The sequence below is a fragment of the Rhamphochromis sp. 'chilingali' genome (assembly GCF_963969265.1).
Source record: "Rhamphochromis sp. 'chilingali' genome assembly, chromosome: 20".
Classification (NCBI taxonomy): domain Eukaryota; kingdom Metazoa; phylum Chordata; class Actinopteri; order Cichliformes; family Cichlidae; genus Rhamphochromis; species Rhamphochromis sp. 'chilingali'.
This window is the reverse complement of record NC_137947.1, coordinates 670,571-688,960: the sequence shown is the minus strand read 5'-3', so window position 1 is coordinate 688,960 and position 18,390 is coordinate 670,571. Positions and strand designations below refer to the sequence as shown.

The window sequence follows — 18,390 nt, the reverse complement described above, 5'->3', positions numbered from 1 at the left end:
ACTCAGTCCAGCTCTGTCCACAAATGGAGAAAACCTGGAACAGAAGAGAACCTTCCCAAACCAAATTACTCCAAGATTGCACTGATGATTCATCCAGGAGGTCACAAAACCCAGGCGTCCATGGGAGCTTTCCAAGGAGAAAACTCACATTTAGTCATATTACTACCACACACCTGTATTTGTTTAGGATATCATGATAAACCAACACAAAGTACTGTGGAATTGTGAAGTGGAAGGAAAATACTACAGGGAGTTTAAAATGTTTTACAAATAAAAGTTTGACAGATGTGATGTGATTATTTATTAAGCTTCCTTTGATACCCAGTATGAATCCAGCTGATCTGTGAAGGCCTCAGATGTTTGTGAGAGAACATTAGTAAACAAACAGCACCACCACCAAGACTGAGGAACACATCTAAGGGGGTCAGGGATGAAAGTGTGGAGAAGTTATAAAAACAAAAACAAACCCCAAGTTTTAAACATCTCAAAGAGCACTGTTCAATCTATCATCCAAAAAAAGAGTAAAGTGGACCTAGTTTGGAAAGAAGAATGGGTGAAAATTACAATCTGTGGATGTGCAAAGCTGGTAGAGACTTGCAGCTTAATTTCAGTTAAAACTGTTCAACAAAGTTCAAAGAAAGTTTGATAAGACTGTTTTATTCCTTTGCCCTATGGGTCACTAATTTTCTCTGCCAGTTTGACACCTGTGAAGATAAGAAAAATAAGGATTTTAGCCATACTTTATTCGACTTCAGCACTCTGGAGGACTGCAAACAAGACCTGGACAGTCTACGGTATTTTATTGATGTTCCGAGCACGCTCCGTAAGTCTGTGGAGTTCAGCCCAGAACATCACGCCACTCAATCAGGTGATCTGCATCCACACTAGAGGCTTTCTGTGCTTCTCTATTTTCTTGTCTACACAGAACAATTAATGCAGGTTTAATCAGCATATCACTTTCCTGTTTTTCTTGTTATTATTATTGTTGGTTTTGGGTCAATCAGACTAAATCTTGGGTGGCTGTACGGTCTTATTCCACTTGCCCTGAAATTGAATTAAATATTTGTGTTGTAAGTGAAAATGTTCTGATGTCAAATCTTAATGTTCAACCGATATGCGTTGCTGAAATTAACATGCTGTCATCTACTTGCCCTTTACAGAATAGAAACACAGATTTTGCCTAATGGAGTACTCAAGACCCCTCGCGTTGAAAAAAAACTAAAGGAATGTCAGATTATAAGTGGAGTGCACATCACTAAGATACATTAATTTAATCTGAAGAACATTTTTAAGGTGGCGAAGTAGATGTCCATCACTACAGTCATTTGGTCTCATTCTGCCTCGCCTTCCTCGATCCTCAGTATGTGCTCGGCTTCTCTTCTACTTGGTCTATGTCTACATGGTGTTCAGAGAGAATGCAGGACAAGTCTTAACATCTGCTGTTGTCTGAGGGAGGCGGCATCAGCACAAATAACACTGGTACGGTGCGTGGTATCATGTGCCAGCTTTGTAACAACAGCTTTCAGAGTAAATAACACACCCATACAGTCATACTGTAAAAATATATGAGGAAATCATGAGACATAATCTGAAATGTCACCTTAGCTGCAGGACTGGCTGTACTCAGACTCCACTCTTCAGCCTTTTGAAGCTCTCTGTCTGAAAATAGCTGCGAGCGGAACGTGTGAACGAGAGGGCAGGAGGAATATCTCAGAACAACAAAGAGACAGCTAAATAATTCTTTGTTCATCACTATCAGAGATGAACCCTGACTCGTTAAAGGAAAGTGTGCGTTCAAACTGCTTTCTGTATTTTAGATAATCTTTTAAAACTTTCACAAAAACTACAATTTCATTTTGAAAACACACACACTTTACTCATTAGTTAAAAAACTGGTAAATCCACTCTTTAAACCCCTGGTGAAACTCTTTCCTGTTAACTCCCCGTCGGCTCACACACTTCAGAACATGTTTCAACACATTCTGTCAGTGTAATTTCCCCCCAAAGGGCTGGAGCATGTATTCACTTCAGTTTGGTTGTCTGTCTGTCTGTTAGCAGACCACTTTTTTTTTTCAAGATACCAATACCAGCTGGAGCTGATTTAACTTTGGTGAAAATCGGGTCAAGATCACACCACAATGTGACAATTATTCGAACTTTATATTATTCACAATTTTTCCAGGATCATTTTCCAACTTCACAACAATATACTAAACCTTGGGAGTACCTAGGTTATAGTCATGACCTGTTTGAAGCTGAGGCTGAGCTTCAGAAGCATTGTGTCAAGGCTTGGTTCAGCTGTCAGGTGATCAGCTGACTTGTGAATCATTGTCACGATCTGATGTGTGTTTAGGTGGTGATTTGGTGAAAGAGATAGCGAACCAGTACGCGACATAATGGGACATGGAAGCAGTGATGACCTTCCACCTGTTCATAAGTAAACGTAATCTTTTATCTGTTTTGGTATCTATCTATCTATCTATCTATCTATCTATCTATCTATCTATCTATCTATCTATCTATCTATCTATCTATCTATCTATCTATCTATCTATCTATCTATCTATCTATCTATCTATCTATCTATCTGTCTATCTGTCTGTCTGTCTGTCTGTCTATCTCTATCTCTATCTCTCTCTCTCTCTCTCAGGGGCGTGCTGGGTGTTTTTTATATAAAATATAAAACACCCAGCACGCCCCTGCGGGCGGTTTATCCTTCAAGCTCGGGTCCTCTACCAGAGGCCTGGGAGCTTGAGGGTCCTGCGCAGTATCTTAGCTGTTCCCAGGACTGCGCTCTTCTGGACAGAGATCTCCGATGTTGTTCCCGGGATCTGCTGGAGCCACTCGCCTAGCTTGGGAGTCACCGCACCTAGTGCTCCGATTACCACGGGGACCACCGTTACCTTCACCCTCCACATCCTCTCGAGCTCTTCTCTGAGCCCTTGGTATTTCTCCAGCTTCTCGTGTTCCTTCTTCCTGATATTGCTGTCATTCGGGACCGCTACATCGGTCTTGCCTGGTGTGATAGACCCCAGCCTCTATGGATCTTGTACTCAGAGCTTGTTCTTGTGCTGCCATGATTAGTGCCTCTGTGCTGTCTTTCAGTCCAGCTTTGTCCAGCCACTGGTAGGATTTCTGGATATCAGCCACCTCCTCTATCTGCCGGTGGTACATACCGTGCAGGGGCCTGTCCTTCCATGATGGTTCCTCGTCTCCCTCCTCTTTCTTGGGTTTCTGCTGCCTGAGGTATTCACTGAGCACTCGGTCAGTTGGGGCCATCTTCCCAATGTATTCTTGGATGTTCCTTGTCTCATCCTGGACTGTGGTGCTGACACTCACCAGTCCCCGGCCCCCTTCTTTCCGCTTAGCGTACAGCCTCAGGGTGCTGGACTTGGGGTGAAACCCTCCATGCATGGTAAGGAGCTTTCTTGTCTTTATGTCAGTGGCTTCTATCTCCTCCTTTGGCCAGCCTATTACCCCAGCAGGGTACCTGATCACGGGCAGGGCGTACGTGTTGATGGCCCGGATCTTGTTCTTACCATTCAGCTGACTCCTCAGGACTTGCCTGACCCTCTGCAGGTACTTGGTGGTTGCAGCTTTTCTAGCGGCCTCTTCATGGTTCCCATTCGCCTGCGGGATCCCCAGGTACTTGTAACTGTCCTCTATGTCTGCAATGTTGCCTTCTGGTAGTTCAATCCCCTCAGTTCTGACTACCTTCCCTCTCTTTGTTACCATCCGACTACACTTCTCCAGTCCGAACGACATTCCAATGTCATTGCTGTATAGTCTGGTAGTGTGGATCAGTGAATCGATGTCTCGTTCACTCTTGGCATACAGCTTGATGTCATCCATGTACAGGAGGTGGCTGACAACTGCTCCGTTCCGTAGTCGGTATCCGTAGCCAGTCTTGTTAATGATCTCACTGAGGGGGTTCAGGCCTATGCAGAACAGCAGTGGGGACAGAGCATCTCCTTGGTAGATCCCGCACTTGATGGTGACTTGTGCTATGGGCTTGGAGTTGGCCTCTAGTGTTGTACGCCACATCCCCATTGAGTTCCTGATGAAGGCTCTTAGGGTCCCATTGATCTTGTACAATTCTAGGCATTCCAGTATCCAGCTGTGGGGCATTGAGTCATAGGCCTTCTTGTAATCAATCCAGGCAGTGCACAGGTTGGTCAGTCTGGTCTTGCAGTCTCGGCTGATTGTTCTGTCTACCAGTAGCTGGTGTTTTGCGCCTCTGGTATTCTTGCCAATTCCTTTCTGTGTCCCGCTCATGTATTGACCCATGTGCCTGTTCATCTTAGCCGATATGATGCCTGATAGGAGCTTCCATGTAGTACTGAGGCAGGTTATTGGTCGGTAGTTGGAGGGGACCGGTCCCTTCTTGGGGTCCTTGGGGATCAGGACCGTCCGGCCTTCAGTTAGCCATTCCGGGTGTCTCTCGTTAACTAGCAGCTGGTTCATTTGTGCTGCCAGACGCTCGTGGAGTGCAGTCAGCTTCTTCAGCCAGTAGGCGTGAACCATGTCGGGCCCTGGTGCTGTCCAACTCTTCATACTGGAGACCCTTTCTTGGATATCTGCCACTGTGATGGTTACTGGACCCTGTTCAGGGAGGTCGCTGTGGTCTGCCCTCAGATCCCCTAGCCACTGAGCATTGCCGTTATGGGTTGCATCCTTCTCCCATATGCTCTTCCAGTATTGCTCCGTCTCCAGCCTTGGTGGTGCTGTTCTCTTATTGTTCCCTTGCCACTGAGAGTACACCTTTGCTGGTTCTGTGGAGAACAGCTGGTTTATTCTCCTGCCTTCTATCTCTCTGGTGTACCTCCTCAAGCGGCTGGCCAAGGCTGTGAGTCTTTGCTTGGCAGTTTCCAAGGCCTCAGGTATGGACAGCTTGCTGTATTTCTTATGCACCTTCTTTGTCGCACCTTTCTGCAACTCCGTTAGTTGGCTAACCTCCCTCCGTGCTACTTTGATCTTGCCCTCTAGCCTCCTTCTCCATGGAGGGTACTGCCCCTTGTCGCTGTTCAACTTGTAGCCAAGCATCTCACTGATCACTGCTGCCGTATTGTAGATCAGCTTGTTAGTGTCGGTAATCGTGGTTGTAGGTATCGTCCGTAGTGCTGCATTAACATCATCTAGCAGACCTTCTGAGGGTATATATATATATATATATATATAGATATATATATATAGACTGAAGGTGTCCACAGCAGAGTGGGCAATTTCTAAAAAAAAATGTATAAAAAGAAATGTGTATCCTCTCTTAGTCATGTTGCAGTAGGCTTTGGCTGCCAGGGCTTTCAGTGATACACTCACATTCAAACTGCTCTTCATATTTGTGGCCACCAGATGTTACCAAAGAGGACTGTGTTGCAAAGCTCCTCTGCCCTTCTGTCTCTTCTCCTCTTGCTCTCTCCCTCTCTGTCTGTGTGAGAGTGTGCAGCGAACCACGCCCTTGTCTTGCAGAGGTGATCCTTTCTTTTTTGCTTCCCATCCTTTGTTCCTGCTCACCTGAGTTTAATTAACTGTCTCACCACTAGGAGAGATCCTTACCTGAGTACAGAACTGACCGTGTTTGTGAAACTCAAACGTGTAGAGTTACAGCTGCAGTTAGCGCCTGCCTAATGCGTCCCTTAATTCTGGCAAAGCATTGGCCAGGGTTTAATCACCTGTTGGGGCAGTGTGTTTTGATGCATTCCCGACCTATAGGAGTGTGTAGCAACTTTGCTGCACTCAGCTGCATGTGACGCTGAAACAGCTGCAGTAATTCACTCCTTCACTTTCACTTTTCCTCTAGAGCAGTCTCGTGATGACATATTACACTCAGCCTTTGACCAAGTGATGAAAATTGATGGTGATACTCGCACGCAAGAGGAAAATACCCAGTTGTTGGTGCTAACAATCTACCGGGAAATAACTTTCCAGGCGGATTTTCCGATGGTGCACGCCCTGCCCTGAGTGTGAGAACCAAATGGAAAGTCCTAAAGTGCCCATGGGCCCACTGCTTTTAATGGAGGTGCCTTCTGAGCGCGTCAGCTTGAACCGATTTCTCCAGAGATGTGCGGATCAATATCGATAGTATCGATACCAACACTAGTATTGGTATCGGATCGATACATTGCTTTTATCCTTCAGTGTGTAGCCCGCTGAACTGTGTTAATTATGTCTTTGGGAAAAATAAACCTCCAACATGCACTATGAAAAATGTCCAAAGCTTTTTGTGTGCTGAAAGACACAAAAACATTCCAGGTCTCCAAAAACCCAGTTTCTGTTTAAAATGTTTCACAATTTGCTAGTTGAGAATTCGTCTCATTAATCGTGGCACACTACTCTCCCCCATTTAGCTGCCTGAGTCACATCGACAGTACTGGCCCTGTATTTACTTGGTACTGGATCGATACCAAAATGTGTAGTGTGGCACAGCACTGCTGTGAACGAGGGAAAGTGTGAATGTTGAAGGTTTTTGTTGAAGCGTCCAGGTAAGTATCTACATGTTAAATGACAACATATGTGTGTTCAAATAGCATCGACACACAGCTTCAGGTTCTTTATTTCTATATGATAATTCTTCATAATTAAACAATAAGAACAAGCAGTCTGATGTCCTGCAATCATTACGAAGCTATAATCTGAAATACAATAACACATTAAGTTTTTGCACAAAGTATCGGTATCGGATCAGTGTCATCGATACCACCCTGAATTTTACTCGGTATCGGATCAGAAAGGAGATCAGTGGTATGGCACATCACTAATCACCAGCGTGCATGGAGATATGGCTTTGTATTAGTTGTGGCGAATGATTCAACTCACTGTACCACAGAACTGAGAAAAAAGGAAGAAGTGGTACACACGGGTCTTTATTTGTTAGAGTGTGACACCGTGTGTGCAAAAGAGGGTATTACAGCTAAAAGGAAAAAAAGTGGTAGGACTGAGCTAAAGTACTCTCTGGCTCCATCCGGTGGAAGGAGCGTGAAACTGCAGGTCACTCCCCAGCCCTGGTGGACACGGGTAGAATTCATTAGAAGAGTAATAAATGCATAAATAATAAATAAATATTCTTGTTGCGTTCCCATATGTCTCCACTTCGTTAGTGACTCTAGTCACATGTATATAATGTTTCCTCTGTGAGAGCGTCTGTTCCTCTATCCCTGTGTCGCTCAGGATCCGTGTTCCCAGAGTTTCCCAGCCTCTACAGTTTTTTCAGTTCAGGTTTTCTCTTTAGTTTCTCATTTTTGATTGGTTTTCTTATCTTTGTACTGTTTTAGAATCATTAAATGGTTCACTTTTCGTTAAGTTCATTTCCTGCCCTCACTCTGCACTCTACATGATCTGCTGCCCGCAGTCTTGACAGGTCCTTTACTTCTGATACATGATTATTATCATCATTATTTATTTTTATTGTTATTAGCAGCAGTGGTATTTGACAATAGTAACTCATTCAATTAATCAGAGTTGTAAATCATTAGTATAGTATATTTTATGAAACTGATAAAACTAATAAGTGCTGCTGACCATTAGTCAGGATTACAGATGCCCACTCAACAGGTAGCAGAGGACATTACCTTATACGCACAATCCTTTGTACCAGCTTTGAACCAAACTAAGCTTTATAGACAGGAACAGGCAATCCTCACAGCCATGCCTCTTAGGCTACGTTCACACTGCAGGTCTTTATGCTCAATTCCAATTTTTGATCAAATCCGATTTTTTTTGTCATGTTGCTCACACTACAAATAAAATGTGACAGCAAACGCGCTCTAGTGTGAACGGTTCACGGTCCTCAAAGCGGCCCACATGCGCAAAAGAAGACGTCACACACAACGTGCTCTGTTTACGGAAGTAAAAATGGCGGCTACAGAGCTGGTAGGTGTTGTTGCAGGAATCTATCAATTTGTGCACAGTCGTAACCGACAGAATTTTGACAAATTCATTAGAGAAAGAAGGACACTGAGAAAACAGAGAGCCCGTGCTTTAACAGTGGCCTTGTTTGGAGCAGTGGCTGCTACCTCGGTGCAGAGGTATATATGGACATGGAGTCGGAACCAGTGAGTGGCCCTTGACTCGCTCCGTCTCCAGTTTCCGCCACCATGCTTTCTCGTTTGTCTTCTCCGGCGCTGATAATTGGCGTCTGTCTTGTGTCAGTGACGTAAAAGACGGATTTAATGTGACTTAATAATGTAAATAACCTAATAATGATCCTTATTGCTGTTTTAGAGAGGAGCGGTGCTTCAAAGGATAGTTGCAGATTTCTGTCAGACTCTGCAGATTATACAGAACAAATAAAATGTTCACGTTGTCTTCCCAACAGTTTCACTGACATCTACACCGGATGGCCAGGAAGCGTTCACGATGTCTTCTCCGGCACTGATAGTTGGCGTCTGTCTTGTGTCGGTGACGTAAAAGACGGATTTAATGCGACATGACCATCAAACAGCAGTCGCTTTCTGAAACATCGGATATGTATCGGATTCAGCACCACATATGAAAGTGACCCAGGTCGGATTTGAAAATATCGGATTTGTGCCGTTCACACTGTCACACCATGATCAGATAGATGGGTCGCATAGGGTCAAAAAATCTGATTTGATGCGCTTTCGCCTGCAGTGTGAACGTAGCCTAAGTCTTCCCTGTTTTAGTTCCTGCAGCAGCACAGATTCCAGTACAGTTCCTGAAGCTGAAGCATTCGAAATGTAAACTCTCCCCCAGAGAGTGAGAGTGGGGGAGAGATATAGGAGAAGAGGATAATGAACTTAACCTGGGTGTCTATTGTCTTGGGTAGTCTGGGAGATGAGTGGATGATGGGGTGGGTACAGTTTTCTCTGTGGTGGGGTCGGGTGGGCTGCTCCAGATTCTGTGGGGCTGGGCGGTGCTTCTGTGGACCCCGGTCCAGATGAGCCTGGGCCCCCTGGTCTTGGTGGGTTCCAGAGAGCGGGGGTGCCTACTGGGGTCAGTAGGGGGAGCTGGCCCCAGGGAGGGGCCACTTGCCTAACCCCCACCTGTCTCCCTCTTCCCGCTCCACCACAATCACCCACACATGCAGGGCCTTGGGGTGCAGGTGTGTCACCAGGGTGCAGGGGAGGCATGTCTGTGTCTATATGGTCTGGTCTCCCCACTCTCCCTGCCGGTGGCTGACGTCCTCAGACATCGGTGCTTTGGTGGTTCTTGGTGTCCGCGCCTGGGTACTCAGGTATGCACCGGCTCCCGGTGGCTGCTTGTCGGGGCCTGGCGCCTGTGGCTCGGTCGGGCCCCTTTGGGGGGTGGGGTGCCCTCGGCCTCTGGGCCTGCGGCTCAGTCCCCTCTGGCACAGCTGGCTGCCGGTGGAGCTCAGGGGCACGTCACTGCAACCCCCTCTGGCTTCTGCTCCGTGGGTGCTGGGTGACCCCTCGCCCGGGCCTCTCCTCAGCTCTTTCCAGGAGAGTGGCGTGGTTGCCCCTCCGTTGGTCTTCCTTGGACTTTCATGCTCTGGGGGCCTCTGGATGTCTGGAGCCTGGATCTCCTCCATACCTGCTTCATGCCCTGGGGGACGGGGCTATGGCCTCTGTATAGGAATTTCTTTTACTTATGTATTAATCACATTATTTTATTGTATGATGCCTTGGTGCCACTGGATTTTAACATGTCTCACACTCATACAGTAAGACAAATGGTGGGGGGTCCAGTAAGGAAGTTGGGGGAAGCAGACGACTCCACAGGAAGAGTCTTTTGTGTCTTCGAGGACTCTGGGAGGCAGCAAGGGAGTGTGAACCTTAAGGTGTGAAACAGCTGTGTCCTGCCTTTTGTTCCTGGAGAAGGTATTTAACTGAGAGCCATGCTGGGCTCAGACTCTGCTGACCGTCTGCCCCGCGGTCATGCAGGGACTTCATCAAGCTTGGTTGTCTGTCCTTTGTGTGTTTGATTAAAGAATGTTAGCTACCGCTCGTCTGCAGGCTTTATTTAATGGAAAACTTCCACAACACCCCCCACACCCTCTAGCAGATTGTTACATGAAGGAACCTTTTGAATACAAGCGTGCTCATGCTCACAGGTGTACACACGGGTGCTCACAGACACAAACTACACCTTTCTTGGCTGCTACCTCAAAGCACACTATGCGCTGTCGCTCTTACGTGCTGCACAATGCTATCGGGCGATCGTGGCTCAAGAGTTGGGTGTTCGCCTTGTAATCGGAGGTTGCCGGTTCGAGCCTTGGCTCCGACAGTCTCGGTCGTTGTGTCCTTGGGCAAGACGCTTCACCCGTTGCCTACTGGTGGTGGTCAGAGGACCCGGTGGTGCCAGTGTCCGGCAGCCTCGCCTCTGTCAGTGCGCCCCAGGGTGGCTAATGTAGCTGCCATCACCAGTGTGTGGATGACTGGATGTGTAAAGCGCTATACAAATACAGGCCATTTACCACATAGATATATATATACACATAGATTATCGCGATGGTTTTTATGCTTGTTTTCTCTTTTTTTTCTCAACTGGTGATCCAGGTGATACATATATATATGTATATGCATGTGTATTTTTTGCCCCCCCCCCCCCCCCCTTTTTGTTGTATTTAGTATAATCCTTTATGATTATTTCTATTGTTTTTAAATCATTTATTGTATTTATCTATTGTATAAGTGTTTTTTCTCCTCTTGGGTATTTGTTACAGACAGCAAAGGAAGAATTTGGGGGGAAACATGTTTCTTTAGTGTGCATATGACAATGAATCTTTAACACACTGGGCTATTCAGCGTGATCGATCTGAAACACAGCAGCAAGTCCACCTCTGAATGGCTCAAAAAGAGGATTTGGGATGGCGTAGTCAAAGTCTGGACACAAATCAGACTGAAGCATGATTTAACCAGGCAAACCTTCCAGAGTGGGTGAACTAAAACACGTCTGTAAAGAACAGTGGGCCAAAAATTCCTGTACAGTGATGAAAAAGTCTCATTGCCAGTTATTACAAATTTCTTTTTTGCCATGAAGAGTGACAAACACATTTATTCGAGGGCAATCAGCTTTTGTTTTTGTTTTACACACGAGGTCAGGAAGGTTTGGATAACCTTTTTATCACACGCTGCATTTTGTGTTTACAAGAGTTCTTTATGTCAAATATTAAAAGTTGACCATCTGAAATATGCAAAAAGAGAAAAAATCAGAAAGGGCAATGCACACAGACACGCACTTAAGTTATAGCCTGTTTTCCCAAAACATTTAAAGAGAAATATTTGTATTTCATTTGTAAAAACTCCGCAGATATTGTCAGTCTTTTCTATGTGATATCATGTTTACACCATCAGTCTCTAAACTAGTCCCTTGTTTTATATGATAAAAATATACATACAATAATATATAACAGTGAAATATATTTTTAAAAACATCAAATATGTAAATATCACCGTGATTTGCTTGTTATATTGTACATAATTGTCTTTGTTCGTTTGTAGCTTTTCTTTCACCACCTGTACTTTGAATTTGTCAGGCAGAAAGAATGAACACACGATGGGAGCAGACAACGCACGCGCAGTGGGAGCAGAGAAGGGCAGCGTGAAGCGAGGCAAACGAAAAGGAGAGTTGGGTAATAGGATTAGTGGAGGAAGAGCAAGGACAGGGAAGCAGGCAGAGTGAGAGGCGGGACACACCTGACTGAATCAGGGAGGGCGGCCTCTCTGCACACAGACGCGCACTCAGTGCTAGCAAGCAGGCGAAGGCAGTTAGCCAGCAGCCATGACAGACACTGGTGAGTAGCTACATCCTCGGTGTGTGTGATGCTTCTATCCTTTCTTGCTCTGTATAAAAGGTAAAACGATTTGCAGCCGGCGTGGTGCACTGTGCTGTTGCGCCACTCTGCAGACCAGCAACAGTGAGTTGTTTGTGCCACCGGCCAGTAAGATTGCAGCACTGTGCAGTTCAGGAGTGGATGGACATAAACTTACCAGCTGAGCCACACAATCAAACAACCAGCCTCGTCTGTGCAGCGGCTTCTCCGGTCTGTGGCGTTGCTGACTGCTGCTCTGAGGCATGAACCATTTCTTTGCGTCCTCATTGCTCATAGATACCATCATAATACCAGTACTATCCAAAATGTACCGCGGAGTCTAACAGTGGAATAAACACAACGAGCATCACAGTGACAGGATTTAGTGGCGGACGGACTGATGGGATTGGATTTCCCAGTTGTTGCTGTTATTGTGTCCATGCATGCAGTCACGTTTGTATATAGGCACCCTGGGGACTTCTTGGCATTACATTGTGAGACTGACTAGGAAATTGTTGGCCTGTGCTTTAACACAGACGCATGCACACAGTGCCGCCCTGACTGCTCAGCTGGTTGTCCACCAATCCAAAGGTTGATGGATCGATTCCCTGGCTACTGCAGTCTGCATGTCAAAATATCCTTGGGCAAGATGCCGAGGTGCCTGCGCTTCATTCGTCTGAGTGTGTGTGGATGAACGCTATAGAAGAAAGTGGTTGTATGAATGTGTGTGCGACTGACTGAATGAGGCTTGTAGTAACAAGTGCTCAGCACAGAAGAGTCTATAAGTGTCTTTACACATGCAGAAGGACACGAGGGCTAGATCGTGACATACAAGTGTGTGTATCCGTTTCCTAGCCCCCTCCACCCGGGCTATTTTCAATCGACTTTATAGGGATTAGCCGAGGTGATTACCATCTGCACTCTGTGTGTGCGTCTGACTGAAATGGACTGTATGTGTTTAAGAAGCTCTTTAGCTTTGTTATTGAGTTATGCTCCGTGCCTCTGGTTGAAGAAATGTGCAAGCGTGCACAGCCCTTTGCTGGCACGTGTAAACTGTTCAGACTTTATCCAACCACATCAGAAACATCAGTGTTGGACGGCTCCTGAAAAATCTGTTGTTTCCTTTATACTTATTTAAAGGTTTAAGTGAATAGGTTTAAGTTTAACCAAGACTTTGTTTATTGGTGGGTAAAAGAGGAAAAAAAGCATCATGTAAGTCGTATTATATATTGTACAAGATCAGGATTAGGAGAAATATAATTTTGTTGTGGGAGTTCAGCTGAATTTGGCAAATAGTAGATAAGATAAGATAAGATAACCTTTATTAGTCCCACACGTGGGAAATTTGTTTTGTCACAGCAGGAAGTGGACAGTGCAAAAGTTATGAGGCAAAAATTAGAATACAATAAGAATAAATACAGTACACAGCTGTACAGAATAGAATAAAATAAAATACTATATACAGTAGAATAAAATAAAATAAATATACAATAAGATAAAAATAGAATACAAATACAAATACTATATACAACTGAGTAAAAATACAACGATGACAGAAAGGATTATTGCACTTAGTATTATTGCATATGTATGGATGTGTGTGCTTGATCAGTTAAAGTCTTTATTATGGAGTCTGACAGCAGTGGGGAGGAAAGACCTGCGAAATCTCTCCGTCCCACACCGTGGGTGCCGCAGTCTCCCACTGAAGGAGCTGCTCAGTGCTGTCACAGTCTGCTGCATGGGGTGGGAGATGTTGTCCATCAGGAATGACAGCTTAGCCGCCGTTCTCCTGTCACTCACCACCTCCACTGGGTCCAGAGGGCATCCTAGAACAGAGCTGGCCCTTCGGATCACCCTGTTCAGTCTCTTCCTGTCCCCAGCAGAGATGCTGCCGCCCCAGCAGACCACGCCATAAAAGATAGCAGAAGCCACAACAGAGTCATAGAAGGTCTTCAGGAGTGGGCCCTCCACCCCAAACGACCTGAGTCTCCGCAGCAGGTACAACCTGCTCTGCCCTTTCCTGTAGAGGGCGTCTGAGTTATGAGTCCAGTCCAGTCTGTTGTTCAGATGAACACCAAGGTACCTGTAGCTGTCCACAGCCTCAATGTCCATACCCTGGATGTTCAGTGGTTGCAGTGGAGAATGCTTGTGCCTGCGGAAGTCTACCACCAGCTCCTTGGTTTTACTGGCGTTGATCTGGAGGTAGTTCAGCTGGCACCAGTCCACAAAGCTCTATAAAACACTCTAAAAATAAGGAGGATTTTCACTCCTGATATTTGATGTAATTAAACATTTGTCCCCAGTTCTTGTTAACCTTTCAGCTGATGTCTGCGAAGGTTCTCAGTCATCCAGGTCATCGTAGTCTAAGGAGCTTGGAAAGTTTCTGGACTTCTTTAAGTTGCTTGAAGACGTTTCACCTCTCATCCAAGAAGCTTCTTCAGTTCTAAGAGTCAATTGGTGGAGAGTCCCAGTCCCGTCTTCATGCAGCTGAAAGAAGTCCAGACGCTTTTCTTTCTGACCTCGTTAGACTTTCAGCTGATGATTTCTTGAAGAAGTTGTGTTGTTGGCAGGACTCTAGTGTGGTTTTTAGTGGTAGTAGCTCTGGTCTCCAGCAGCTTCTTCATATACGTTCTGCATGTGGTGGAGCATCATATCAGCTACAATACCCGTAAGAGCGCTGCCAAGACTTGTAGAAGAAAATAGGAAAAACATTTTTAATTGTCGGATAATGACGTCGGCAATCTCGCAGGCTAAAGCTCTAATGCCAGTTTGTCACTTTTTTCTCAGTTGCTGCTTTGTTGATTATTCTGCTTTTCATCGTGTCTTTTCTGCTTATAATGAAGCTTTATTAATTAGGGTAGCTTGAATGTTTATAGTCCTTATCTTTCCAGACTGTTTTCTCACTATTTTTGAATTTTATTATATATTTATATTTTAAGCCGTCAGCAGTGCAACAAGGAGCAGGATGAGCACTGCCAGAGTCCTACAAAATGACCTCCAGCAGGCCATTGGATGTAGGGCTGCTCAATTAATCGAAACCGGAGGAGTTGTACTTACATCTGATGCCATCAGCTTGTCCTCGGTCACGGTTTCGTTCCACATATAGCTTTGCAAAAATTGCATAAAAAGCGCTTGCAGGAACAAAAACATAATATTCCAGAAACACGCTTTGCCGATCCATCAGCTGTTCGTAACACTTCCCACAGTGAAATGATGCACCTGCTGTTTTCTTTGCAAATTTGCAGCATAGGATTGTTTTTCGTTTTTCCTGCAGTATATAAAAATTGCTGTATCTCCAAAATAAAACTATGAAGACACTCAAAATAAATTTCCTGTTGTTGTAAACTATTTTTTGCAACTTTATTGTATTTAAAGTTTTGAGGGATAAACCTCTTAAATTTCTCCAAGTAGAAATATATGTAAACAAAACAAAAGCGATTTTCAATTTTTTTTGTAGTTTATTGCACTTTTTTGCAATTTATGTAATTACTATGGACTTAATGCATACATATTATTAAAATATGGGCTATAACAGTTGTATTGATGTATAGCAACTTGAAATGCTCCCACAAATGGCACTACAGCATGTAAAAAAATAATATAAGCTCTGGTGGACTTGGTTCTATAGTAGGTCTTAAAGGGTTAAATAAATATCGTCAAATAATCGTGATCTCAATTTCAGTGAAAATAATCGTGATTATCATTTTTGCCATAATCGAGCGGCCCTAATTGGATGTGAATGTCTCTGACCAAACAATCAGAAACAGACTTCATAAGTGTGGCCTAAGAGCCTGACGTCCTGTAGCGGACCCTCTGCTCACTGTGGAGCTGTATAATCTACTGTATATCATTCTGGGTTGTGAAGGATCAGTCCTTCATCCCCAACCAGGTGCAGCAGATGGCAGCCCCTCCCTGATCCCCGCTCTGTCGGAGGTTTCTTCCTGTTAAAGGAGGGGTTTTAAAACATGTCTTTCCTCACTGCCGTGCAACAGCTGGGCTTTCTGATTGTTGCATTCTTTGTATTGTTGTCATATAAAGCGTGTTGAGGTAACTGTTGTTGTGGCGCTATATAAATGAAATTAAATTCCATGCTTTCACTTTGGTTTTTGTTGTCTTTAAATTCAGCTCTCTGTAAGTGGACCATTTTCATTTCAGTCTAACATTTCTCCAACAAAACAAGTTTTCAGTCAAACTTCATTCTTAAGGTTCCAGAAGCCATTCGTTGGTATGTTTTTTTATTTTTCATGTCAGGTAACACGATCACTATTTATTATGTGTGTGTATGAACACCTTGCTGTGTTGTGGGTTATAAAACCAAATGTAACAAATTGTAAGCTTAGCCTGTCAACAGATACGAACAAATGTCCTGTTATAAACGGGTCGCAGCAGATGGCCCCGCCCCTCCCTGAGCCTGGTTCTGCTGGAGGTTTCTTCCTGTTAAAAGGGAGTTTTTCCTTCCCACTGTCGCCAAAGTGCTGCTCATAGGGGGTCATATGATTGTTGGGTTGGGTTTTTTTTTTATATTATAGTAGGGTTTACCTTACAATATAAAGCACATTGCGGTGACTGTTATTGGGATTTGGCGCTGTATAAATAAAATTTAATTAAACTGAATTGAATTATAGGATCACTTAAACCTGAATGCCAAGTTAGGCATACAGGTAGCCACTAACCAGTATCTGTCTACGATTTTGTGTTGGTAACAAGGTAACCCAGCTCCTTATTTTGTCAGTGCTACAGATTTTCCAGATCTTGTTGGCAAATTTTTAGTTGCTTCGTTGTCAGAATCATAATCTTATTCAAGTTGTGTGCTATCTATAAAATGGCATGGCTCACCTTGACTTCCGTGTTACTAAAGCTAACAGCTAACTCTTGTTGTGTGTGGCAGACTCTCTGTGTGAGGCGTTAAAAGCTATTAGTGTGAGTACAGAGCTGATTGAAGAAGAGCTCAAGCCTCATTTGGATACAGTGCTGGCTGCGCTGCTAGAAAAGAGTAAGTCATATAACACACACATCCCAGGAAGTTGACTCTGTTCATCTGGACGTTTTCAGTGGGAAACATTTCTTCAGTCTCAGCTGACTCCAGGTTTCTCCAACCTTATCAACAGTACCTTTGGATAATGGCTGAAACTAGCACCACTAGGCCATGTTTAATGATCATTAACATGCAAATTGTCATAAACATTGATCAGTGGCCATGAGTACCATTCACAGAGAGTGGAGAAATGTTCATGCATGAAGACATTTTAACCCACTTTGACAAGGACTGCCTAAAGCTAGTACGTGAGTACGAGCAAACAGCACGAGAGATGGCTGACTACAGCTGCCACCAAAACAGGATTACTCCTAAAAGTCTGCAACTGAGATCTTCAGTTAAGGGCCTGCGCAACAAAAGTCCTCCAGAAGGCAAAGATCCAGCTGTTCGGTGAGCATATGAGACAAACTCATTTTACTCTGGTATCCTACCCTGCACACCGCCCAGTCATTGGTTCGGGTATGTGGATGACACCTGGGGGGAAATCAAATTTCAGGACGTGCTGAGTTCACTGATCACATTAACTCGGTCGATAAATGGCAGGCTAGCCTTAAGTTATACTGTGAGATTTCCATCAGTAATGGGAGACATTTAAACGTTAATGAGTACCATAAACCTACACATACGGATCAGTATTTAAGGTTTGACTCTCATCATCCATTGGAGCACAAACTGGGTGTCATCAGAGAGGAATACCATCCCCACAGACAAAGCAGCCAGGGAAGCAGAAGAACATCATACCAAGAATGTGCTAAGTGAATGTGGTTATCCCAGTTTTGACAAATATCCAACTGGGAAGGCACTTGAAGAAAGCTCCAGACGACCGAGGAGAGATGGAAGCGAAAACCTTTAGTGACCCTTTATGTGTCAGGACTATTGGAACAGCTGAGACGCATTTTCACAAAACACCGGTCCACCCTGAAGATCGGGTCCTCTCGGCACAAACAGTAACATGGTGTACGCTGTTAAGCGCCAGGAGGATTTCCAGGATTTATACATCAGGGAAACCAAACGACCTCTGGCAAAGCAGATGGCACAGCACAGAAGAGCCACCTCGTCAGGCCAAGGGTACATCTGTCACCATCTTACAATGCTGTGATTGCAGCCTTTCCCCAACTCTCTGTGAATGGTACTCATGGCCACTGATCAATGTTTATTGAGTTGTGACAATTTGCATATTAAAGATCATCAAACTGACCTCACGGCTCATTGTTAGTCAGTGGTGCTAGCTTCAGTCATTATGCAAATGCACCGTTTCTAAGGCTACGTGCACACTGCATCGTTTTCTCTCTGCTTTGGTCTCCCGTCCACACTGAGACGGCGTTTTCCTCAAGGAAAACCACAGCGTTTTCAAAACGTTCTCGAAAACGCGGACTTTCTAAAATGATGACACATTTTAGTCATCTGATGCAGTCAAGTGACCAATTAAAGCTAGCGGAGGACATTATACAGCAGTTGTTTTGATTGCTCTCAATTTTGACAGCCCTGTTTAAGATTAATATCAGTTTGCATGCTCCAGATAGCTTTTCTTCAAATTCTCACTCGCTTTTGTGCATGCGCAGGACTGGAACATAAGCGTTTTGGGCCGTTTCAGTGTGGACGCACAACTCTGTGAAAACGACTGAAA

The 18,390-nt window shown here is 44.5% G+C and overlaps 1 protein-coding gene across 6 annotated transcripts in view; it reads left to right on the top strand.

Moving 5' to 3' along the window:
- The first annotated feature begins 11,486 nt into the window (after nt 1–11,486).
- LOC308388467 (rap1 GTPase-GDP dissociation stimulator 1-B) overlaps nt 11,487–18,390 on the top strand; it is a 28,272-nt gene continuing 21,368 nt past the window's right edge. For 4 of the 6 annotated variants that reach the window (XR_013970106.1, XM_080869212.1, XM_080869213.1 and 1 more), the window contains exons 1-2: nt 11,487–11,710; nt 16,617–16,721. Coding sequence is in view for 4 of the 6 variants with exons in the window: in XM_080869212.1 (XP_080725338.1) it covers nt 11,698–11,710; nt 16,617–16,721 (118 nt within the window). In the remaining 2 variants the exon portion in view is untranslated. The remainder of the gene's footprint in view (nt 11,711–16,616; nt 16,722–18,390) is intronic. The other 2 variants (XR_013970105.1, XM_080869211.1) reach the window with 1 other exon arrangement.